The 17,500-nt window shown below is 54.3% G+C and overlaps 1 protein-coding gene across 7 annotated transcripts in view; it reads right to left on the bottom strand.

The window, feature by feature from the left end:
- SPNS3 (SPNS lysolipid transporter 3, sphingosine-1-phosphate (putative)) overlaps positions 1–17,500 on the bottom strand; it is a 57,699-nt gene that overhangs the window by 27,352 nt on the left and 12,847 nt on the right. For 3 of the 7 annotated variants that reach the window (XR_013405965.1, XM_028835909.2, XM_077969994.1), the window contains exons 3-8: positions 16,551–16,687; positions 15,529–15,680; positions 14,767–14,833; positions 13,433–13,581; positions 12,343–12,495; positions 7,887–8,076 (exon numbers count right to left, since the gene is read on the bottom strand). Coding sequence is in view for 6 of the 7 variants with exons in the window: in XM_028835909.2 (XP_028691742.2) it covers positions 7,887–8,076; positions 12,343–12,495; positions 13,433–13,581; positions 14,767–14,833; positions 15,529–15,680; positions 16,551–16,687 (848 nt within the window). In the remaining variant the exon portion in view is untranslated. Of the gene's footprint in view, positions 1–7,886; positions 8,077–12,342; positions 12,496–13,432; positions 13,582–14,766; positions 14,834–15,528; positions 15,681–16,550; positions 16,799–17,500 lie in introns of all 7 variants that reach the window. The other 4 variants (XM_077969993.1, XM_028835911.2, XM_077969995.1 and 1 more) reach the window with 4 other exon arrangements.

Below are 17,500 nucleotides of genomic sequence, written 5' to 3'. Positions count from 1 at the left end.
AAAGAAAAAGGAAAAAGAAAAAAAAAAAAAGCAAATAATAGAAAAAAATTGAGAAAAATTGATGAAACCAAAAGTTGGTTCTTTGAAAAGATCAGCAAGATAGACAAACCTTTAGATAAACTGACTGAAGAAAAAAAAGACTCAAATTACCAAAATTAGGAATGAAAGCGACATTACTACTCACCTTACAGAAATTAAAAGAATTAGAAGGAACTGCTATATCAACTATTGTGTGCCAACAAATTAGATTAACCTAGAATAAATGTACAAATTTCTAAAAAGATATAAACTACTGAAACAACTCAAGAAGAAATAGAAAATTTGAAATGACCTACAACGAGTAAATATTGAGTTAGCAATCAAAAAACTTTCCACAAACAGAAGCCCAGAACCAGATGGCTTTGCTGGTGACTTCTTCCAAATGTTTAAAGATGAATTAACAAATTCTTCATGAAGTCTTCCAAAAAACAGAAGAGGAAGGAACGCTTGCCAACTCATTACAAGGCCACTACCCTGATACCAAAACCAGACGAAGATACCGCAAGAAAACTGCAGACCGCTATCTCTTACGAATGCACATGCAAAAATCCTCAACAAAATACTACCAACTCAAATCCAGCAATACATAAAAATGGTTACCCACCATGACCATGGAGAATATATCCCAGGAATGCAAGGTTGGTTAAACATATAAATATAAACATATAAATATAAATATAAATATCAGTCAATGTAATAAACTGTAGAAATTGAATAAAAGATAAAACTACATGACCATTTTAATAGATGTGGAAGACAAAAGCCACATGTCCCACTTCTTAGAACAAAACTCCATCTCACCCGATGCCCACAACATCCTACATGATCTGGAACCCATCATCTCTCTGTCCCCACCTCCCTCTCCCACTTCTCTCTCTGCACTAATCACAGTAGCCGCCTTGTTGTTATTCAAACCCATTGGGTATACTCCTGACTCAGGGCCTTCACAGTTGCTGTTCCCTCTGCCTGGAACACTGTTCCCCCGAATATCCACATAATTCACTACTTCACCCCCTACAAGTCTTTATTCCACAACTGCCTTCTCAGTGAGGCCTCTCTGGCCACCCTACAAAAAATTGCTACCCTCTCCTCCCAATACTCACACTCTCTCTATTTCCTTCCCAACAATACTTCTCTCCTAAGTCTTTATTATTATCTGAAATACTCTGAATTTTACAATAAAATTCACAATACTTATATATCTTGTTTGCTTTCTTCCCCAACTAGAATGTAAGTTCCCTCGGGACAGAGACATTTTTATCTGTTTTATTCACTGCTATATCTATGGCATTTATTTATTTATTTATTTAGAGATGCAGTCTCGCTCTGTTGCCCAGGCTGGAGTGCAGTGGCGCAATCTCGGCTCACTGCAACCTCTACCTCCTGGGTTCAAGCGATTCTCCTGCCTCAGCCTCCCCAGTAGTTGAGACCACAGGCATGCACCACCATGCTCAGCTAATTTTTTGTATTTTTAGTAGAGACAGGGTTTTGCCGTGTTGCCCAGGCTGGTCTTGAACTCCTGACCTCAGGTGACCCGCCTCCCTCAGCCTCCCAAAGTGCTGGGGTTACAGGTGTGAACCACCACAGCCAGCCACCTATATCTACAGCATTGAAACTAGTATGCCACTTAATTGGCAATCAATAAATATTGGTTGAATAAACAAATGAATACAAACAGTTTGTCACTCGACTCTTCACTCAGCCAGCAGTGACTTACCTCACCCACCCATCCATGTGCCTGACACTGTGCTTCAAGTTGGAGTACAGAGAAAGATTAGAACCAGACCTGGACCCTGCTAAAAATCACAGACAGGGCTGGGAGAGGAGTCAGAACGTACGTAACCAAGACCCCAGGAAGACAATGCTGGGCGCACTAAAGAGAGGAGGGAGAGAGGGTCAGGCCCAGCAACCAGGGAGGAATTCATAAAGAGACAGTGGTAAGCTGGCCCTTGAAGGCCTAGAATGCTTTGGACACTTGGAGAAGGGAGTGAGGATGGGGAAAGAGGGAGAGGGGAAGCATGACTAGGGAACCAAGAGGGGGCCTGTGTGGCAGGACTGCAGTGGAGGAATAAGGCTCCCAAGGTTATCAGGGAAGTTCACGAGGGGCTTTAAATGTTGGGATAAGGGGCTGGGCCTAGTTCCAGAGACACCAGGGAGCCATGCAAGGCTTTTGAGCAGGGAAGGGTGGTGGTGTCAGCAAGCTCACTCTGTAAGCCAGGCACAGTGACGCATGCCTGTAATTCCAGCTACTCGGGAGGCAGCATGGGCAGGATCGCTTGAGGCCAGGAGTTCAAAACTAGCCTGGGCAACACAGGAAGGAAGGAAGGAAGGGAGGGAGGGAGGGAGGGAGGGAGGGAGGGAGGGAAGAAAAAAAGAAAGAGAAAAGAAAGAAAGAAAGAAGGAAGGAAGGAAGGAAGGAAAGGAAGAAAGGAAGAAAGGAAGGGAGGGAGGGAGGAAGGGAGGGAGGGAGGGAGGGAGGGAAAGAAAGAAAGAAAGAAAGAGAGAGAGAGAAAGAAAGAAAGAAAAGAAAGAAAGAAAGGAAGGAAGAAAGAAAAGAGAGAGGAAGGAAGGAAGGAAGGGAGGGAAGGGAAAGAAAAGAAAACAAAAGGAAAGGAAAGGAAAGAAAAGAAAAAAGAAAGAGAGAAAAAACAAGCAAGCTAGCTAGCTCACTCTGGCAGTGTGTGAAGAACAGAACAGATTGTGGTGGATGAGCAGGAAGACAAGGAGACCAGGAAGGTGCCTTCTAGAACAGTTCTGGAGAAAGACAGTAAGGCATGAGCCAGGGAAGGGCAGAGAGGACAGAGAGGAGAGGACAGGCCTGGGAGAGGTCAAGGCCTTCGCAACTGACAGTTGCTGGGGAGGAGGAACTGGAGCCTGAATCTGAGGTCAGAACGTCCGAGCATTCTACGGAGGCACAGACAGAGCCATGGGGTGGGGGCGGGATGGCAGCACCTCTGGAGGGTTAGAGTTCTGGCCACAGAGGCTCAGCGTCGGTGGGTACCATGCCAGACCCAGCAGCTTCCCAGCGCCAGAGGATGGATGCACTCTAGCCCTGCCTGCCTTTCTGCCCCTCAGTCCCAATCCCCAGGGCAGGCCTGAAGAAGAGTTTCTCCAGCTGGCTTTGGCGGCCAAGACACAATGTCATTTCTAGATGAGCCAACCAGCTCTGGAGATGCGCCAGGCTGCAGGGGTGCAGGGGGTGGAGGGGGGCAGCTGTGTCCCCGAAACACAGCCAAGGAGCCACCTCCCAGAACCAACCAAGACAGTGGCAGAAGCAGGGCTGGCAGGGGGCCCCCAGCTCCAGCTGGCTGGTACAGGGACAGCTTTGATGGGGCCTCCATCTGCCTGGGCTTCAGCCTCCCTGCGCGGTCAGGCCCCACCAGCCCCCATCAGCTCCCACCAGCCAGAAGTGATGGTCCCCTCCCTCAGTCAATAAGCATTAAGGTATTTACTAGTGCCTGGGGTGTGCCCAGCTCTGCTTCTGGTTCAGTGCACTATGAAGGACACAGACTTTGGAGGCGTCACAGCCAAGTTGGAGGTTGTGTGATTGTTTGTTTTGAGACAGGGTCCTGCTCTGTCACCCAGGTTGGAGTGCAGTGGCATGATCAGAGCTCGCTGCAGCCTCTATCTCTCAAGCTCAAGCAATCCTCCAGCCTCAGCCTCCCCAGTAGCATGTGCCTCCATGCCCAACTAATTTTTAAATTTTCTGTAGAGACAGGGTTTTGCTACGTTGTCCAGGCTGGTCTCTAACTCCTGAGCTCAAGTGATCCTCTCACTTTGACCTCCCAAAATACTGGGATTCCAGACGTCAGCCACTGCACCCAGCCATGTGTTAGAGTTTTGTCTGTCCCACTATTTACCTGATTCTATCTGTGGGCTTCAGTTTTCCAACCTGTCAAGTGGCATAAGTGTGGCTGGGTGTGGTGGATCATGCCTGTAACCCCAGCACCTTGGGAGGCCGAGGTAGGCAGATCACTTGAGGTCAGGAGTTCGAGACTAGCCTGGTCAAAATGGCAAAACACCATCTCTAGTAAAAATACAAAAATTAGCCAGGCGTTGTGACGTAGGCCTGTAATCCCAGCTACTCAGACGGCTGAGACAGGAGAATTGCTTGAACCCGGGAGCTGGAGCTTGCAGTGAGCTGAGATTGTGCCACTGCACTCCAATCTGGGTGACAGAGAGAGACCCTGTCTTGGGAAAAAAAAAAAAAAAATTAGTGGCAGGTGCCTATAATCCCAGCTGCTGGGAAGGCTGAGGCAGGAGAATTGCTTGAACCTGAGAGGTGGAGGTTGCAGCGAGTCGAGATCGTGCCACCATACTCCAGCCTGGGCAACAGAGAGAGACTCTGTCTCAAAAAATAAAATAAAATATGAAAAGAAAAAACCTTCCTCACAAAAGTGTCCGTTGAGAGGACTAAATAAGAGCATGTGCAGAAGAGAATGACAAGACTTTCTAGTCTTCAGGAATTTCCGCAGAGACCCGAGGCTGAGAACAAGGGATGAGCAGCGCCCACACTTCAAGAGAGGTGCCGGCACACCTTCAGGACGTGGCGAGAGAGAACGGGGCTATCCTACGTGGCCCCCGCCCGCTTGCATAGAAGTCATGCTCGGGGGAGGATTTATTGAAAGAGTTCCGCTCTTGACCAGGTGCGGTGGCTCACGCCTGTAATCCCAGCACTTTGGGAGGGTGAGATGGGCAGATCACTCAAGGACAGGAGTTCGAGACCAGACTGGGCAACATGGCAAAACCCCATCTCTACTAAAAATTAGCCGGGTGTGGTGGTGCACGCCTGTAGTCCTAGCTATTCAGGAGGCTGAGGCAAGAGGATTGCTCAAGCCCAGGAGTTCAAGACCAGTCTGAGCAACATAGTGAGAGCCCCCATCTCTAAAAGAATTAATAAATAATGAATAAAGAGTGCCACTTTTTTTTTTTTGAGACAGAGTCTTGCTCTGTCGCCCAGGCTGGAGTGCAGTGGCACGATCTCAGCTCACTGCAAGCTCCGCCTCCTGGGTTCACGCCATTCTCCTGCCTCAGCATCCCGAGTAGCTGGGACTACAGGTGCCCGCCACCGCGCCTGGTTAATTTTTTGTATTTTTAATAGAGACGGGGTTTCACCATGTTAGCCAGGATGGTCTTGATCTCCTGACCTCGTGATCCACCTGCCTCGGCCTCCCAAAGTGCTGGGATTACAGGCGTGAGCCACCGCGCCCGGCCAAGAGTTCCACTCTTCAGCTGAGTGAGGGCTTCAGATGACACTCAACGCAACAGAGGATAGTGCTTGCCAAGAAGGAAGCTGGCCCTTTCTCCCTGGCTGGACGCTGGCTAAACGCGAAGCCTCCTATACCAGGACAGCCTGAGGGACGTGCACAGAAGACGTCCTCAGGACACCCAGATGCATGTCATCTGGCATTCGGGGAGAATGGACCCTGGGGCCTGACTCCCCCGAGGGAAGTCAGCGGGTGAGGATGCCAGATGAAGTAGTCTGCAGTGTCGTGGGAGGGGAGAGGGCGGCAGTGGCGGAGGCCTCCCTTCCTGACCTCCTCCAGGGGTCAGATGGACACCGCGGAGGGAGACACGGTGCTCATGAGAGGGGGCCCCTTGCAGGATTGCCCACCCAGGCAAGACAGCCTGGCTGGAAAGGCAACCCTTGCATCAGGGAATTGGGCAAAGTAAAAACCAGGGCCAGAGACCCCAAAATGCCCACAAAGGCCCCCCACACCCCGCCTTTGGGCATCTGCCACATGGGGGGCACTGACAGAGGACGAAAACAACTCCGAATACAGACAGTACTCAGCCTGTTCTCAGTCATCCTCCTTTGCCCGCTCATCTCTGGAGGGGACAGAATTGCGAGGGGAGGGGGGATGTCAGGGATGTGGGGTGGAAGATGGAGCAAGGAGAACAAAACCCAACTGTAGCCCCACCTCTTCCGAAGGCAATTTTCTGGTCCTGGATAGAAACTTTATTTGGGGCCAGGCACAGTGGCTCACACCTGTAATCCCAGCACTTTGGGAACCTGAAGCGGGTGGATGACGAGGTTGGGAGTTGAAGACCATCCTGGCCAACACGGTGAAACCCCATCTGTACTAAAAATACAAAAATTAGCTGGGTATGGTGGCGCGCACCTGTAATCCCAGATACTCAGGAGGCTGAGGCAGGAGAATAGCTTGAACCTGGGAGGTGGAGGTTGCAGTGAGCTGAGATGGCGCCACTGCACTCCAGCCCGGGCAACAGAGCAAGACTCCATCTCAAAATAAAAACACAAATAAAATAAAATAAAAAGTTTAAAAAATAGCTGGGCATGGTGACTCGCACCTGTAATCCCAGCTACTTGGGAGGCTGAGGCAGGAGAATCACTTGAACCCAGGAAGCAGAGGTTACAGTGAGCTGAGATTACGCCACTGCACTCCAGCCTGGGCAACAGAGCGAGACTCAGTCTCAAAAAAAAAAGAAAAAAGAAACTTTATTCGGAAGCAGGGCTAAAGTTTTTATTTCAATGGGACCAGACTGTTTAGTTCGTGCGTGTGACGGGAGAAGCGATGGGCTCTGGCCATGGGTGGGCGATGCGGTCAAACTAGTGTGAGGACAATGAAGTTGTGGCTGGTTTACTTTTCCAAAGTCCGGCCTGCTCAGTAAACCTGGGGCACACGCGTATGGGCCCTGTCTGCAGCCACAGGGCCCGGGGCCATGGATCTGGGAAAGGAGGGGAGGTCTAGCCCCTCTGCTTCCAGCTGGGCTGGTGTCAGTTTCCCAGAAGCAGTGGCCCTTTCCCATGTTGGGGGTCAGGCAGGGCTGGGGCTTTGGGGAGCCAGGGACACAGCTGCACACAGGGACCCTCCAGCTCTGGTCCCCCGCCCTTTGGGCCCCCTGTCTTTGGACAGGCCCCATACACCTCGGTGCCTCATGGGAACCAAACAGGCACTGAGCCCAAGCAGGAACATGAATTCTGGCGTGAGGATAGAGCGGTCCGGGAAGGCTTTTGGAGGAAGCTGACTTTGAGTTGAGTCTTGCAGGAGGAGGATTTTGGGATGCACAAAAGACGAACTGGTGCTCTCGGTGGAAGAAATGGACGCGTGCCAAGTCTGGGAAGGCGGTGTGCCCACGTGGCTGGCACGGCCAGAGTGTGAGGCCCATGAAAGGGTGTGATGGGATGTGGATATGGAATGCTTGATATTACCGGGATTATCGCCCTTAAAGCAGCATCCACATTGGCCGTAACCAATCTGGGCCTTGCTTCGCTCCTCTGTAACCTGGGGAGAATTGCTCCATTTCTTCTTGGACCCACAATATGCCCTGGCAATAAATGAGTCCTATTTTCTCAAACTAACACATTAATCCAATGCTCAGAGGACACCTTTTACAGTCAGAAAAGCTCAGGCTCAAATCCCAGTTCTGCCCCTTCCTCACTGTGGAACTCCTGGTAAGCTTCTCTCTTTTTTTCCCCCGCAAGATGGAGTCATGCTCTGTTGCCCAGGCTGGGGTGCAGTGGCACAATCTCAGCTCACCGCAACCTCCGCCTCCCGGGTTCAAGCGATTCTCCTGCTTCAGCCTCCCGAGCAGCTGGGATTACAGGTGCCCAACACCATGCCCAGCTAATTTTTTTATATTTTTAGTAGAGACGGGGTTTCACCATATTGGCCAGGCCGGCCTTGACCTCCCAAAGTGCTAGGATTACAGACGTGAGCCACCGTGTCCAGCCTCTCTTTGCTGATCTGCAAAACGGGGATAAGCTCTACCCAGAAGGAGAGATCAACATAATGTACGTAAAGGCCGGGCACAGTGTGAGCCGTGGAAACAGGAGTTCCTCATCCCCCAACCCTGTCCCCACCTCCATAGAGGCTCTCACTTACATAGGAGGCCAGCAGGGTGGTCGGGGCCAAGACGAGAGCCAGGTAGAGGCAGGGGGCCGTGGCGAGCAGGCTGGAGGCGCAGATGAGGGGCTCAGCTCTTGGAATGACTTTTTTGTACCTTCTCGCAGCTTCTGCCCCCAAGATGACCCCAATGACGCCGGTCATGATGGTCAATGACCCAAAAATCAGGCTAATGGGAGAGAACACAGAGGGGTTGGTCAGCTGGGTGAGCTCAGCATGGAGACCTTTCACCCTGCTCCCAGCCCCAGGTTTAGCCCCTTGGCTCAAGGGCACGATCTGGTGTCTACAGGGAATATGGCTGTGGGCCCCTGATCTGACCTAGGCCTTACCCACCCTCATCACTGATGCTCCCAGGACCTGGGGACCCTGACCAGGGACCAATGTCCCACTGCCCTCCCCCAGCCCCTTTCCTACCTCATCCCCTATCTCATCCTGGGGATCCCACTGGCCATGTGGGTGATCGCCCAGCACCCCAGGTCCCAGCCTGCCTCATCTCCATTGACCCTTTCCCTCTCATCCCCCAAAACTGCCCACTCAAAATCTGAATTCCAGGGTCCCACTCTGGCCCCAACCTTCTCTCTTTCCAACTCCCAGTACTAAGAGGAATGGAGGCAAGCAAACATGTATTTACTAAGCCCCAGTGATATACCCGGCCCTTGTCTGGGCCCTCTACGTGCCCTCCTTCCTTGAATCCCATCCTTCCACTTCCTGTCTTTGAATCCCCCTCAGGCAGTCCCTGCCTGACCTCCGTCCCTTTCCCACCCACTTTTAGACCCACTTCTACTCCGTTTCGCTTCCCCTTGTATATCCTTCCTGTGGAGACCTGTCCCTCCAAAATAACCGCCACACAGGCTCCCCAAGAGTGCATTCTGTGGTGGCAGGAGATCCGTGGTGGGAGGAGTTCAAGATCAGAAAGATCTCATCTCTACAAAAAATGTTTAAATGATCCAGCCTTGGTGGCGTGCACCTGTAGTCCCAGCTACTCAAGAGGCTGAGGTGGGAAGATCACTTGAGCTCAGAAGTTCGAGGCCACAGTGAGTTATGATGATATCACTGCACTCCAGCTTGGGCAACAGAGCAAGAATCTGTCTCAAAAAATAAAATTAAAAACACAGACCTGACCACGTCCCTGCCCACCTCCTGCCTAAAATTCTCCACCAGCTCTCAGACACCCACTAGATTTGTCCCCAGTTCCATAAGATGTACATTGTTCTTCGTGATCTGACTCTGACTCACATCAACTCCAGGTCCTAGCTCTATTTTCTTCCCTCAGACTAGTTGCTCTCCCCTCCCGACTCCCAACCACACACTTTCATTCCTCTGCCTGGAACACCCTTCACTAGTTTTTGACCTATCAAACTCCTACTCATCCTTCAATACCCAGCACAGCCTACTTGGGGATGCCCTTCCTTTGTTCCCTGGCTGATCCCTTCACTCCCATCAGTTCCCACAGCACCTTCTGTGTCTGTCATCAGGTTCATTCGCTGGCCTGGGAATTCCTAGAGAACAGTAACAGGTTTGGTTTCCTCTCTTGACTCTATGCTGGGAGCATAGAGCCTGGCACACGAGAGACATATGTTGAGCAAGTGAACTCACGGATTCCTCCTACAATTCCCAGATGGACAGATGAGCAAGGAGAGGCTGAGAAAGGTCAAGGCCAAGATTACCCAGCTGGTAAATGACAGACTAGGATTTGAATATACATCCTCACCCTCCTGGTCTATTTTGCAACCTCCAGCCTCCTTTTAAGGGAGCTCAAAGGGGCCAGGTGAGGTGGCTCAAGCCTGTAATCCCAGCACTTTGGGAGGCCGAGGCGGGTGGATCACTTGAGGTCAGGAATTCAAGATCAACCTGGCCAACACAGCAAAACCGCATCTCTACTAAAAAAATAATAATAATAGCTGGGAATGGTGGTGGGCACCTGTAATCCCAGCTACTTGAGAGGTTGAGGCAAGAGAATCACGTGAATCTGGGAGGTGAAGGTTGCAGTGAGCTGAGATCGCACCACGGCACTTCAGCCTGGGCAAGATAGGAAGACTCCATCTCAAAAACAAAACAAAACAAAACAAATAAAGGAGCTCAAAGGGGACGCTGAGACTGTGCCCGGCGTGAACTCTTGAGAACAGCAGGTCTAACCAGGACCTTTCCAGCCTCTCGGTAGCTCCCTGTTGTCCTCTGAGCAAGCTCCTGGCCAGCACTGACAGCTCTGCGGGACTGGTCCCTGCCGACCGGTGTAGCTTCCCCTCTCTTCTCCCACCCTCGCTTTGCCCAAATGACTGAGAATTCTCTAAATTCTCTACTAAAGTACAAAAATTGGCTGGGCGAGGTGGCGGGCACCTGTAGTCCCAGCTACTCTGGAGGCTGAGGCAGGAGAATCGCTTGAACCTGGGAGGTGGAGCTTGCAGTGAGCTGAGATCGTGCCACTGCACTCCAGCCTAGCAACACAGCAAGACTGTCTCAAAAAAAAAAGAAAGAAGAAGAAAAAGAAAAAGAAGAGGAGGAGGAGGAGGAGGGGGAAGGGAGAGGGAGGAGGAGGAGGGGGAGGGGAGGGGAGGAGGGGAGGGGGAGGGGAAGGGGAAGGGGGAAAGGGCAGGGGCAGGGGCAGGGAGAAAAAAGAAAGAAGAGGTTTCCAAACCTTCCCAGCCTTCCGAGCTGTGCAAGGTCTGGCTCAGCCTAGTCAAGTGACCCGAATCCCAGATGTATGCTGGCTGCCTCTGAGTCCTGGTCTGAGCTGACCTTGGCAGGTTCTTGAGATAATCGTGAGACTTAGGATTGATTATCTAGACAGGCTGCCTGAAAAAGCACCCCCACCAGCCCCTGAACGGGAGGTGCAGCCAGAGGACATGGCCCAGCTACGAAGCCCTTCACGTTCCCTCCATCCACACAGGGCCTTCCCAGCATCACAGACTCTCACAGCCAAGAGAGCCCTTAAAGATCTGTAAGTCAGGCCGGGCAAGGTGGCTCACGCCTGTAATCCCAGCACTTTGGGAGGCTGAGGCGGACCAATCATTTGAGGTCGGGAGTTTGAGACCAGCCTGCCCAACATGGTGAAACCCCATCTCTACTAAAAACAAACCAAAAAAAATTAGCCAGTTATGGTGGCACATGCCTGTAATCTTAGCTACTTGGAAGGCTGAGGCAGGAGAACAACTTGAACCCAGGAGGTAGAGATTACAGTCAGCCAAGATTGTGCCATTGCACTCCAGCCTGGGCAACAAGAGTGAAACTCTGTCTCAAAAAAAAAAAAATTACCAGGCATGGTAGCGTGTGCCTGTGGTCCCAGCTACTTGGGAGGCTGAGGTGGGAGGATTGCTTAAGCCTGGGAAGTCGAGGCTGCAGCAAACTGTTTGTACCATTGCACTCCAGCCTGGTGACAGAGTGACACCTTGACTCAAAAAAGAAAGAAGAGAAGGAAGGGAGGAAGGGAAGGTGAAAGGGAGACAGAGAGAGGACGGAGAGGAGAGGGGGAGGGAGGGAGAGAGAAAGAAAGAGAGAAGGAAGGAGAGAAGAGAAAAGAGAGGAGAGAAGAGAGAAAAGAAGAAGAGAAGAGAAGAGAGAAAAGAAGAGCGAAGGAAGGAGGAGAAGGAGGAGGAGGGAAGGAGAAGGTAGGCGCAGTTGCAGTCAGCAGAGGACGAGTGTCGCCAAAACCCTGGGGGAGGATGGGGCTCCAGGGAAGAGGACAGCATCCCCAGGAGCCCCCAGGACCCACCAGGACAGGGTCAGAGCGGAGGAGGGGACTGCACGGAGGCGGAAGAGCAGCTGCTGGAGGCAGTGGGGAGGCCGGGGTTAAGGGTTCGGGGAGGAGGAGGAGAGAAGGAAGGGAGAACTGAAGGATGTCCTTGACTCAGCATCAAGCAGTCACTGGAGCTCTTGGTGCACAGGGTCGAAGGTGATAGGAACAGAAGTGGAGCCCAGCCGGGCAGCAGACAGCCAGGCAGGAAGCGGGAGAGGGCGTGCCCTAAGGGCAGAGTGCCCGTGCCTCCCCTCCCAGCAGCCTTCTCACACACATGAAATCCCAAAACTAGCGAAGCGACGAGGCCTCCCGGGTCCCAGTTTGCCATCTGTAAAATGGGATGCCCTCACAGAAGATGCTACAGGCCCCTCTGAACGGTGGGGCTCCTCTCATCCCACAGCCCCACAGAAGCCTCACGCCCATCTCCCGCCAGTGCCTTCTGGAGCCCACAGCGGCCCCAAGAGTGGAGAGATGGGGAATTCAGCCCAGAGAGGACAAGGGGGCTGGCCATGGCCACCCAGAGTGGCAGAGGCTCAGCCAGAGCCCGAGCGAGGCCTCCTGCTGCCATCTGGGTCCCGAGCCTCACTGTCTTCACACAGCACCACGTGCCCCACCTCAAGACACTGAATTTTGGAGCTCAGAACTTCCTCAGCAAGAGCCCCCAAGCTGGGCAAGGTGCCCAGTGCCCCCGGACACCCTCACCTGTCAGGGTTGCTGCACGGCTCCTGGAAGCAGGGAGGCTGCAGCCCGTGAACCACGCGCGCCTCAAGCAGAAACTTGGGGGCCCAGAACCCCAGGGCTCCAGTCACAAAGGCCATGGCGGTCACTCCGAGGGTGGACCACACAAAACTCCAGCTGCAAGACAAGGTGCCCCAGCTGGAGTCGGGAGAGGGCTGGGGCTGAAGGGGCCTGTCCACTCCTCCCTACTCCTGGGCACTCTGGGAACTTTTCCATCTTGTCTCATTACCTTCAAGATTCCATAGGTAGCAATTGCTAACCCCTCTTTACAGATAGGCAAACTGAGGCTCCGAAGAAGACACTCAGGTTACCCCAAGCTCCAGCCTCCAGATCCTTCCTGGAGCACCCTGAGCTCCAGCCTCCCCTATGTTTTGGAGACCCCCCCATCCCCACACCTTGGCTCCTCCTCCCTCCCTCCTCTCTGCAGGACCAAATCTCCCCATCCTGAGGGTTCCCCATCCAGCATCACATTCTCCAGGAAGCCGTCCCTGCCTGCCCCATCTTCCTCTGAGTCCTCCTGGCCCGTTTCACAGCTCAGTGACAGAAGTGGGTCCTGTCCATGTCCTGCCTTGCAGTGAATCGTGAGGCCTGGGACCAGCAGTTGACTCCTGCCTGCCTCCCCCAGCATGGCTGGCACAGAGGATCACCCACGCCATGAGGCTTGGAGAGGTGAGTGATGAACTCCCAGCATCCCCCAAGCAACCCAGAGAAGGGGACAAGGCTGGAGAATTCCGTCCATTGAATAAATAAGGACAGTGAGGCTCTGAGTGCCAGGGCCACTTACGGGCAGGGCAGTGGCAGAGGCAAGGCTGGGGCTCACGCCATCTCCCTCCCTCCCTGTGCATATTTCTGTCACATGGCAAGGTGGTGGAGGCTGAGTCCTAAGGGAGGGAGGGGCACTTCAGTTGGTAAGTGGGATCTCAGAGGAAGAGGATGGCTGTGAACATTGGGACAACAAGGGAGGGCTCCCTGGAGGTGGAGAGAGGGGGTCAGTGAGGCTGGGGCAGACAAAGAGGTTTTTCCGTGCCTTGCAGGGCGTAGCAGTGACACTCACTTTTTGCCCAGGTATCTGACGTCCTCACACCAGCTGCTCCTGGAGCCTCCCGCGGCCCCCTCCCTCTGTGTCTCAGCAGCTCCCCGGGGTGGGTCTGGAACCAGCAGGATAAGCAGGATCAAGGCCACGGCCTCCAGGCAGGGCATGATCTGGGGACAGGAGGGCCCAGGAAGCTCAGGGCCGCATATTATCACAGCCCAAGAGACCCCGGGGGCAACTGGTCACAGTACCAGCCAGTGTCTGACCTCTGGGGTCCAAGCCCTGGGAGTGGTGGGGGTGACTTGTTTTTCAGGGCGCTGGTATCCACAGAGCGGGATGTACCACTGTTTCTCAGCCCTCACCACTGCAGCCTCTCCAGGCAGTGGAGTCTCTTTGGGACTTCGTGTAATTCCCATCTTTCCAGTACAGACACCACTCCTTTGGGGTCAATGGGCCTGAGATGGTTGAGAACAGGGACCCTCACTACACTGGCCCTGCCTCCCGAGTACCTGCTGCCCCTAGAGCTGACCTTTCCCTGGCCCAGGCCTCCATCTGCCACATAGTCCTGCCCTGGCATCCTCTCCTAGCGGCCCCTCTGCTCAAACCCCAAGGACGGGGATCTCACTACCCACCTTGGGGCAGCCTGCAAACAGCTCAGGCCATGAGAAGATTTATTCAAGCCAGGTCAGACCTGCCTCCTTGAAGCCCACCCCACTCCTGAGATTCCAAATCTGGCTTCAGCGCTTCACACGCCAGCTCCCCGGCACTGGGCTGGCTCCGTAGAGGTCTGCGTGCAGCCTGCACTCCCACCAAGCTGCACTCCCAGGGCTGAGCTCAGCGCCCTCCACCATGGAGTCCCTTCCTCTTCAGAATGGTCCTGCTCCAAGCCCATGTTGGAATCACAAGGCCGCAGCCCAGCGGGGCCTGCCCGGCATCTTCCTCAGCATCCTGCCCAACTGCTGAGCGAGCCTAGCTGCCAGTCCTCCAGGGCCTACTCTATGCCCTGACCCTGCAGCTTGGAACTTCCATCTCTCGTCTCACGGATCCTCAAGATGCCTTAGGTAGCATTTACTACCCCCACCTTACCGACAGGCAAACTGAGGCTCTGAAGAAGGTGACCCGCTTGAGATCACACAGCTGGTAAACTAAGCAGCCAGCTTTTGAGCCTAGGGCCACCACCTCCCCAACCCATGCTCCCTGTGGGGCCCCAAATGTCCAAAGCTGCCAATGCCTGACCACCCCCCACCCCCACAATGGCGCCGGGTGCTACGCCAAGTGGCTAAGGTCACCCAAGGCTGGAAAGTCCCTGCCGGTCCAGAGGGAAAGCAGAGAGAAGAAAAGGAAGCTGGACTCACTCGGAGGGCCCAGCGCCAGTTCCCAGTCAGCGTCGTCACAGCCGACCCCAGGACGTAACCCAGACCACTGCAACAGAGGGTCAAGGGCGATGGGCTGTGAGGGGAGGGAGGCGGAAGGCAGACCCCACTGCCAGCCTGACCCAGGGTGCTCCCCCATGCCCCAGGGAGCTGGCTGTCTGCAGGCTCAGAGCTGTTTCACTGAGGAAAGTAAGCCACGTGAGGCCCAGATGTCCACTGCCCTTGGTCAAGTCACCAGTGACCTCTGGCTCCTGGCCCACCCCCAGCGCCACTCTCCCCACCTATGGAAACCCATACCCTCCACCCTCCTGCCCAAGGCTGGGCCCTGCTTGAGTCAGGCAAGTTCAGGAAATCTGGGTCAGAGGCCAGGGTCCTGACTGCAAATCCTGCTCTGGCCTAGCCTGCTGTGGGGTGCAGGGCCTGGCCCTAACACGCTTCCTCACCTCGCCTCCCAGGGCCGGCCCCTCCCTGGGCGGGCCACACTCTGCCAAGTGTACGAATCTGCAGGGCGCATCCTCATCACCTCTATTCCTCCCCCAGCCCATCAGCTGGCGTCACTGCCCCCGTTGACAGATGAGGAAACTGAGGCTCGGAGAGGTAGACTCGTGGTGAGGAAGGGGTAGCATTGGGACTCAAACTGCAGCCCTCCTGGTTTGACCTCTCCTACCGATGCCCAGCCCCTGTTCTGACTCCTTTGGGCCTCAGTTTACCACCTGGGAAAGTGGACCCATGAGTAATACCAACCTTCCAACAGGGATAAAGATATAGAAGACGGCCAGCACGCGGGTGCGCTCGTCCCTCACGAAGAGGTCGCCCAGGACGGTGGGCGCGATGGTGGCGTAGCTGGCCGAGCCAGTGCCCACGACGCCCCGGGACAGGAAGAAGAGCCAAGAATACTGGGCGAGCAGGCACAAGACCACGTGAGTTCCAGAAATCACCCAGAGGGCCAGGGACCCGAGGGTTTGTTGGAAGAGCCAAGGGGACCTCATGACACAGGACCCCAGAGTAGGGAGAGGGGATCGGGGCTATGGACATCTCTCCACTCCAGGTTCCCAAAGTCACATATGTGTCCCCTGAAGCCATCGCCTACCCCCCTGCCCAGGGGAGCCCTTCTCCTGGGTCCCACCATTGCTAACCAGGCCAGTTCCCCAAGACAGCAGCTGTTACCCCCAGTTCCACCCCCTGCAGAGTCAGGCAGAAATGAAGCTGGTGCGGCAGTGAGAGGTAGGAGAGAAGAGGTCTCCTGTTAAGAAAGTCCACTGGGTCGGCCAGGCACAGTGGCTCATGCAAGTAATCACAGCATTTTGGGAGGCCAAGGCGGGCGGATCACCTGAGGTCGGGAGTTCGAGACCAGCCTGGCCCACACGGCAAAACCCTGTCTCTACTAAAAAATACAAAAATTAGCTGGGCGTGGTGGCACGCGCCTGGTATCCCAGCTGCTCTGGAGGCTGAGACAGGAGAATCGCTTGAACTCGGGAGTCAGAGTTTGCAGCGAGCCGAGATCGCACCATTGCACTCCAGCCTGGGCACAAGAGCGAAATTGTGTCTCAAAAAAAAAAAAAAAAAAGTCCGCCAGCTCTGCTCTGCGCAGCTCAGGCTGGAGACTGGGCCCTCACCTCCTCTCCCAGCCCTCAGTGCAATCCCTGATCCAGTCACAGCCGGGAATGGAGCAGAATTGTCCCCACGCAGCTCTGATGGGGCTGGATCAGGGAGGAAGCAGGTGGGGAAGGGGCCTCAGGGGACTGGGCAGAGGCATGGACACCTACCCGGGGGGAGATGAAGGAGCTAGAGAGACCAGCTCCCGACCAGAGCAAGATCCCGAAGCTCATGGTGGTCTTGCGGCTGTATCGGTCGCCCAGGTAGCCAAACACGGGTGCAGACAGCAGCAGGCAGCCGATGAAGACTGGAGGAAACACACAGGGGCAGCCTGGATCCCCCCACGACCGTGGCGGGGCAGACGGCCCAGCAGGCCTGGGGAGGGAAGGAGCCTGACTCAGAAGCCACAAGCTGGCATCTTGGCAGCAGGCCCAGGGTAGGAGGAAGAAAAGATAAGGTGAACCTCACGGTGCGTGGCCAACATACAACCCCAGCCCAGAGTGTGGAGGCCTGGACCCGGCCCAAACCCAAAGCCCAGCTCTGCCGCTTGCTCTGAGTGTCACCCCAACACTGGAGAAGTCACCATCCCCTCCCAGGATGGCGAAGGTGAGATGGGAAGTGAATGTGGAGCGTCAGGCATGGAGCAGAGGCCAGTTTTCCGGCTTTACAAAAACACGTGACCCCTGTGAGCCTGGATATGGGGACAGGCCTGATTTTTCATTCATGCACCTGCTGGGGCAACAGGGAGCAGGGAAAGAGGGAAGTCAGCCTGGGCCTGCTCTGAGCAGCAGATGAGGACGATTTAGAATGAGCACACTGGGCTGGGAGCAGTGGCTCACGCCTGTAATCCCAGCACTTTAGTTGGCTGAGGCGGGCAGATTGCCTGAGCTCAGGAGTTCAAGACCAGCCTGGGCAACATAGTGAAACTCCGTCTCTACTAAAAAAAAAAATACAAAAAAATTAGCCAGGCCTGATGGTGGGCGCTGGTAATCCCAGCTACTCGGGAGGCTGAGGCATGAGAATCGCTTGAACCCGGGAGGCAGAGGTTGCAGTAAGCCGAGATCACGCCACTGCACTCCAGCCTGGGCGACAGAGCAAGGCTTGGTCTCAAAAAAAGGAA

This window comes from Macaca mulatta, chromosome 16 (assembly GCF_049350105.2).
Source record: "Macaca mulatta isolate MMU2019108-1 chromosome 16, T2T-MMU8v2.0, whole genome shotgun sequence".
Taxonomy (NCBI): domain Eukaryota; kingdom Metazoa; phylum Chordata; class Mammalia; order Primates; family Cercopithecidae; genus Macaca; species Macaca mulatta.
Note: the sequence above shows the minus strand (reverse complement) of the source record. Positions and strands in the feature narration are given on the sequence as shown.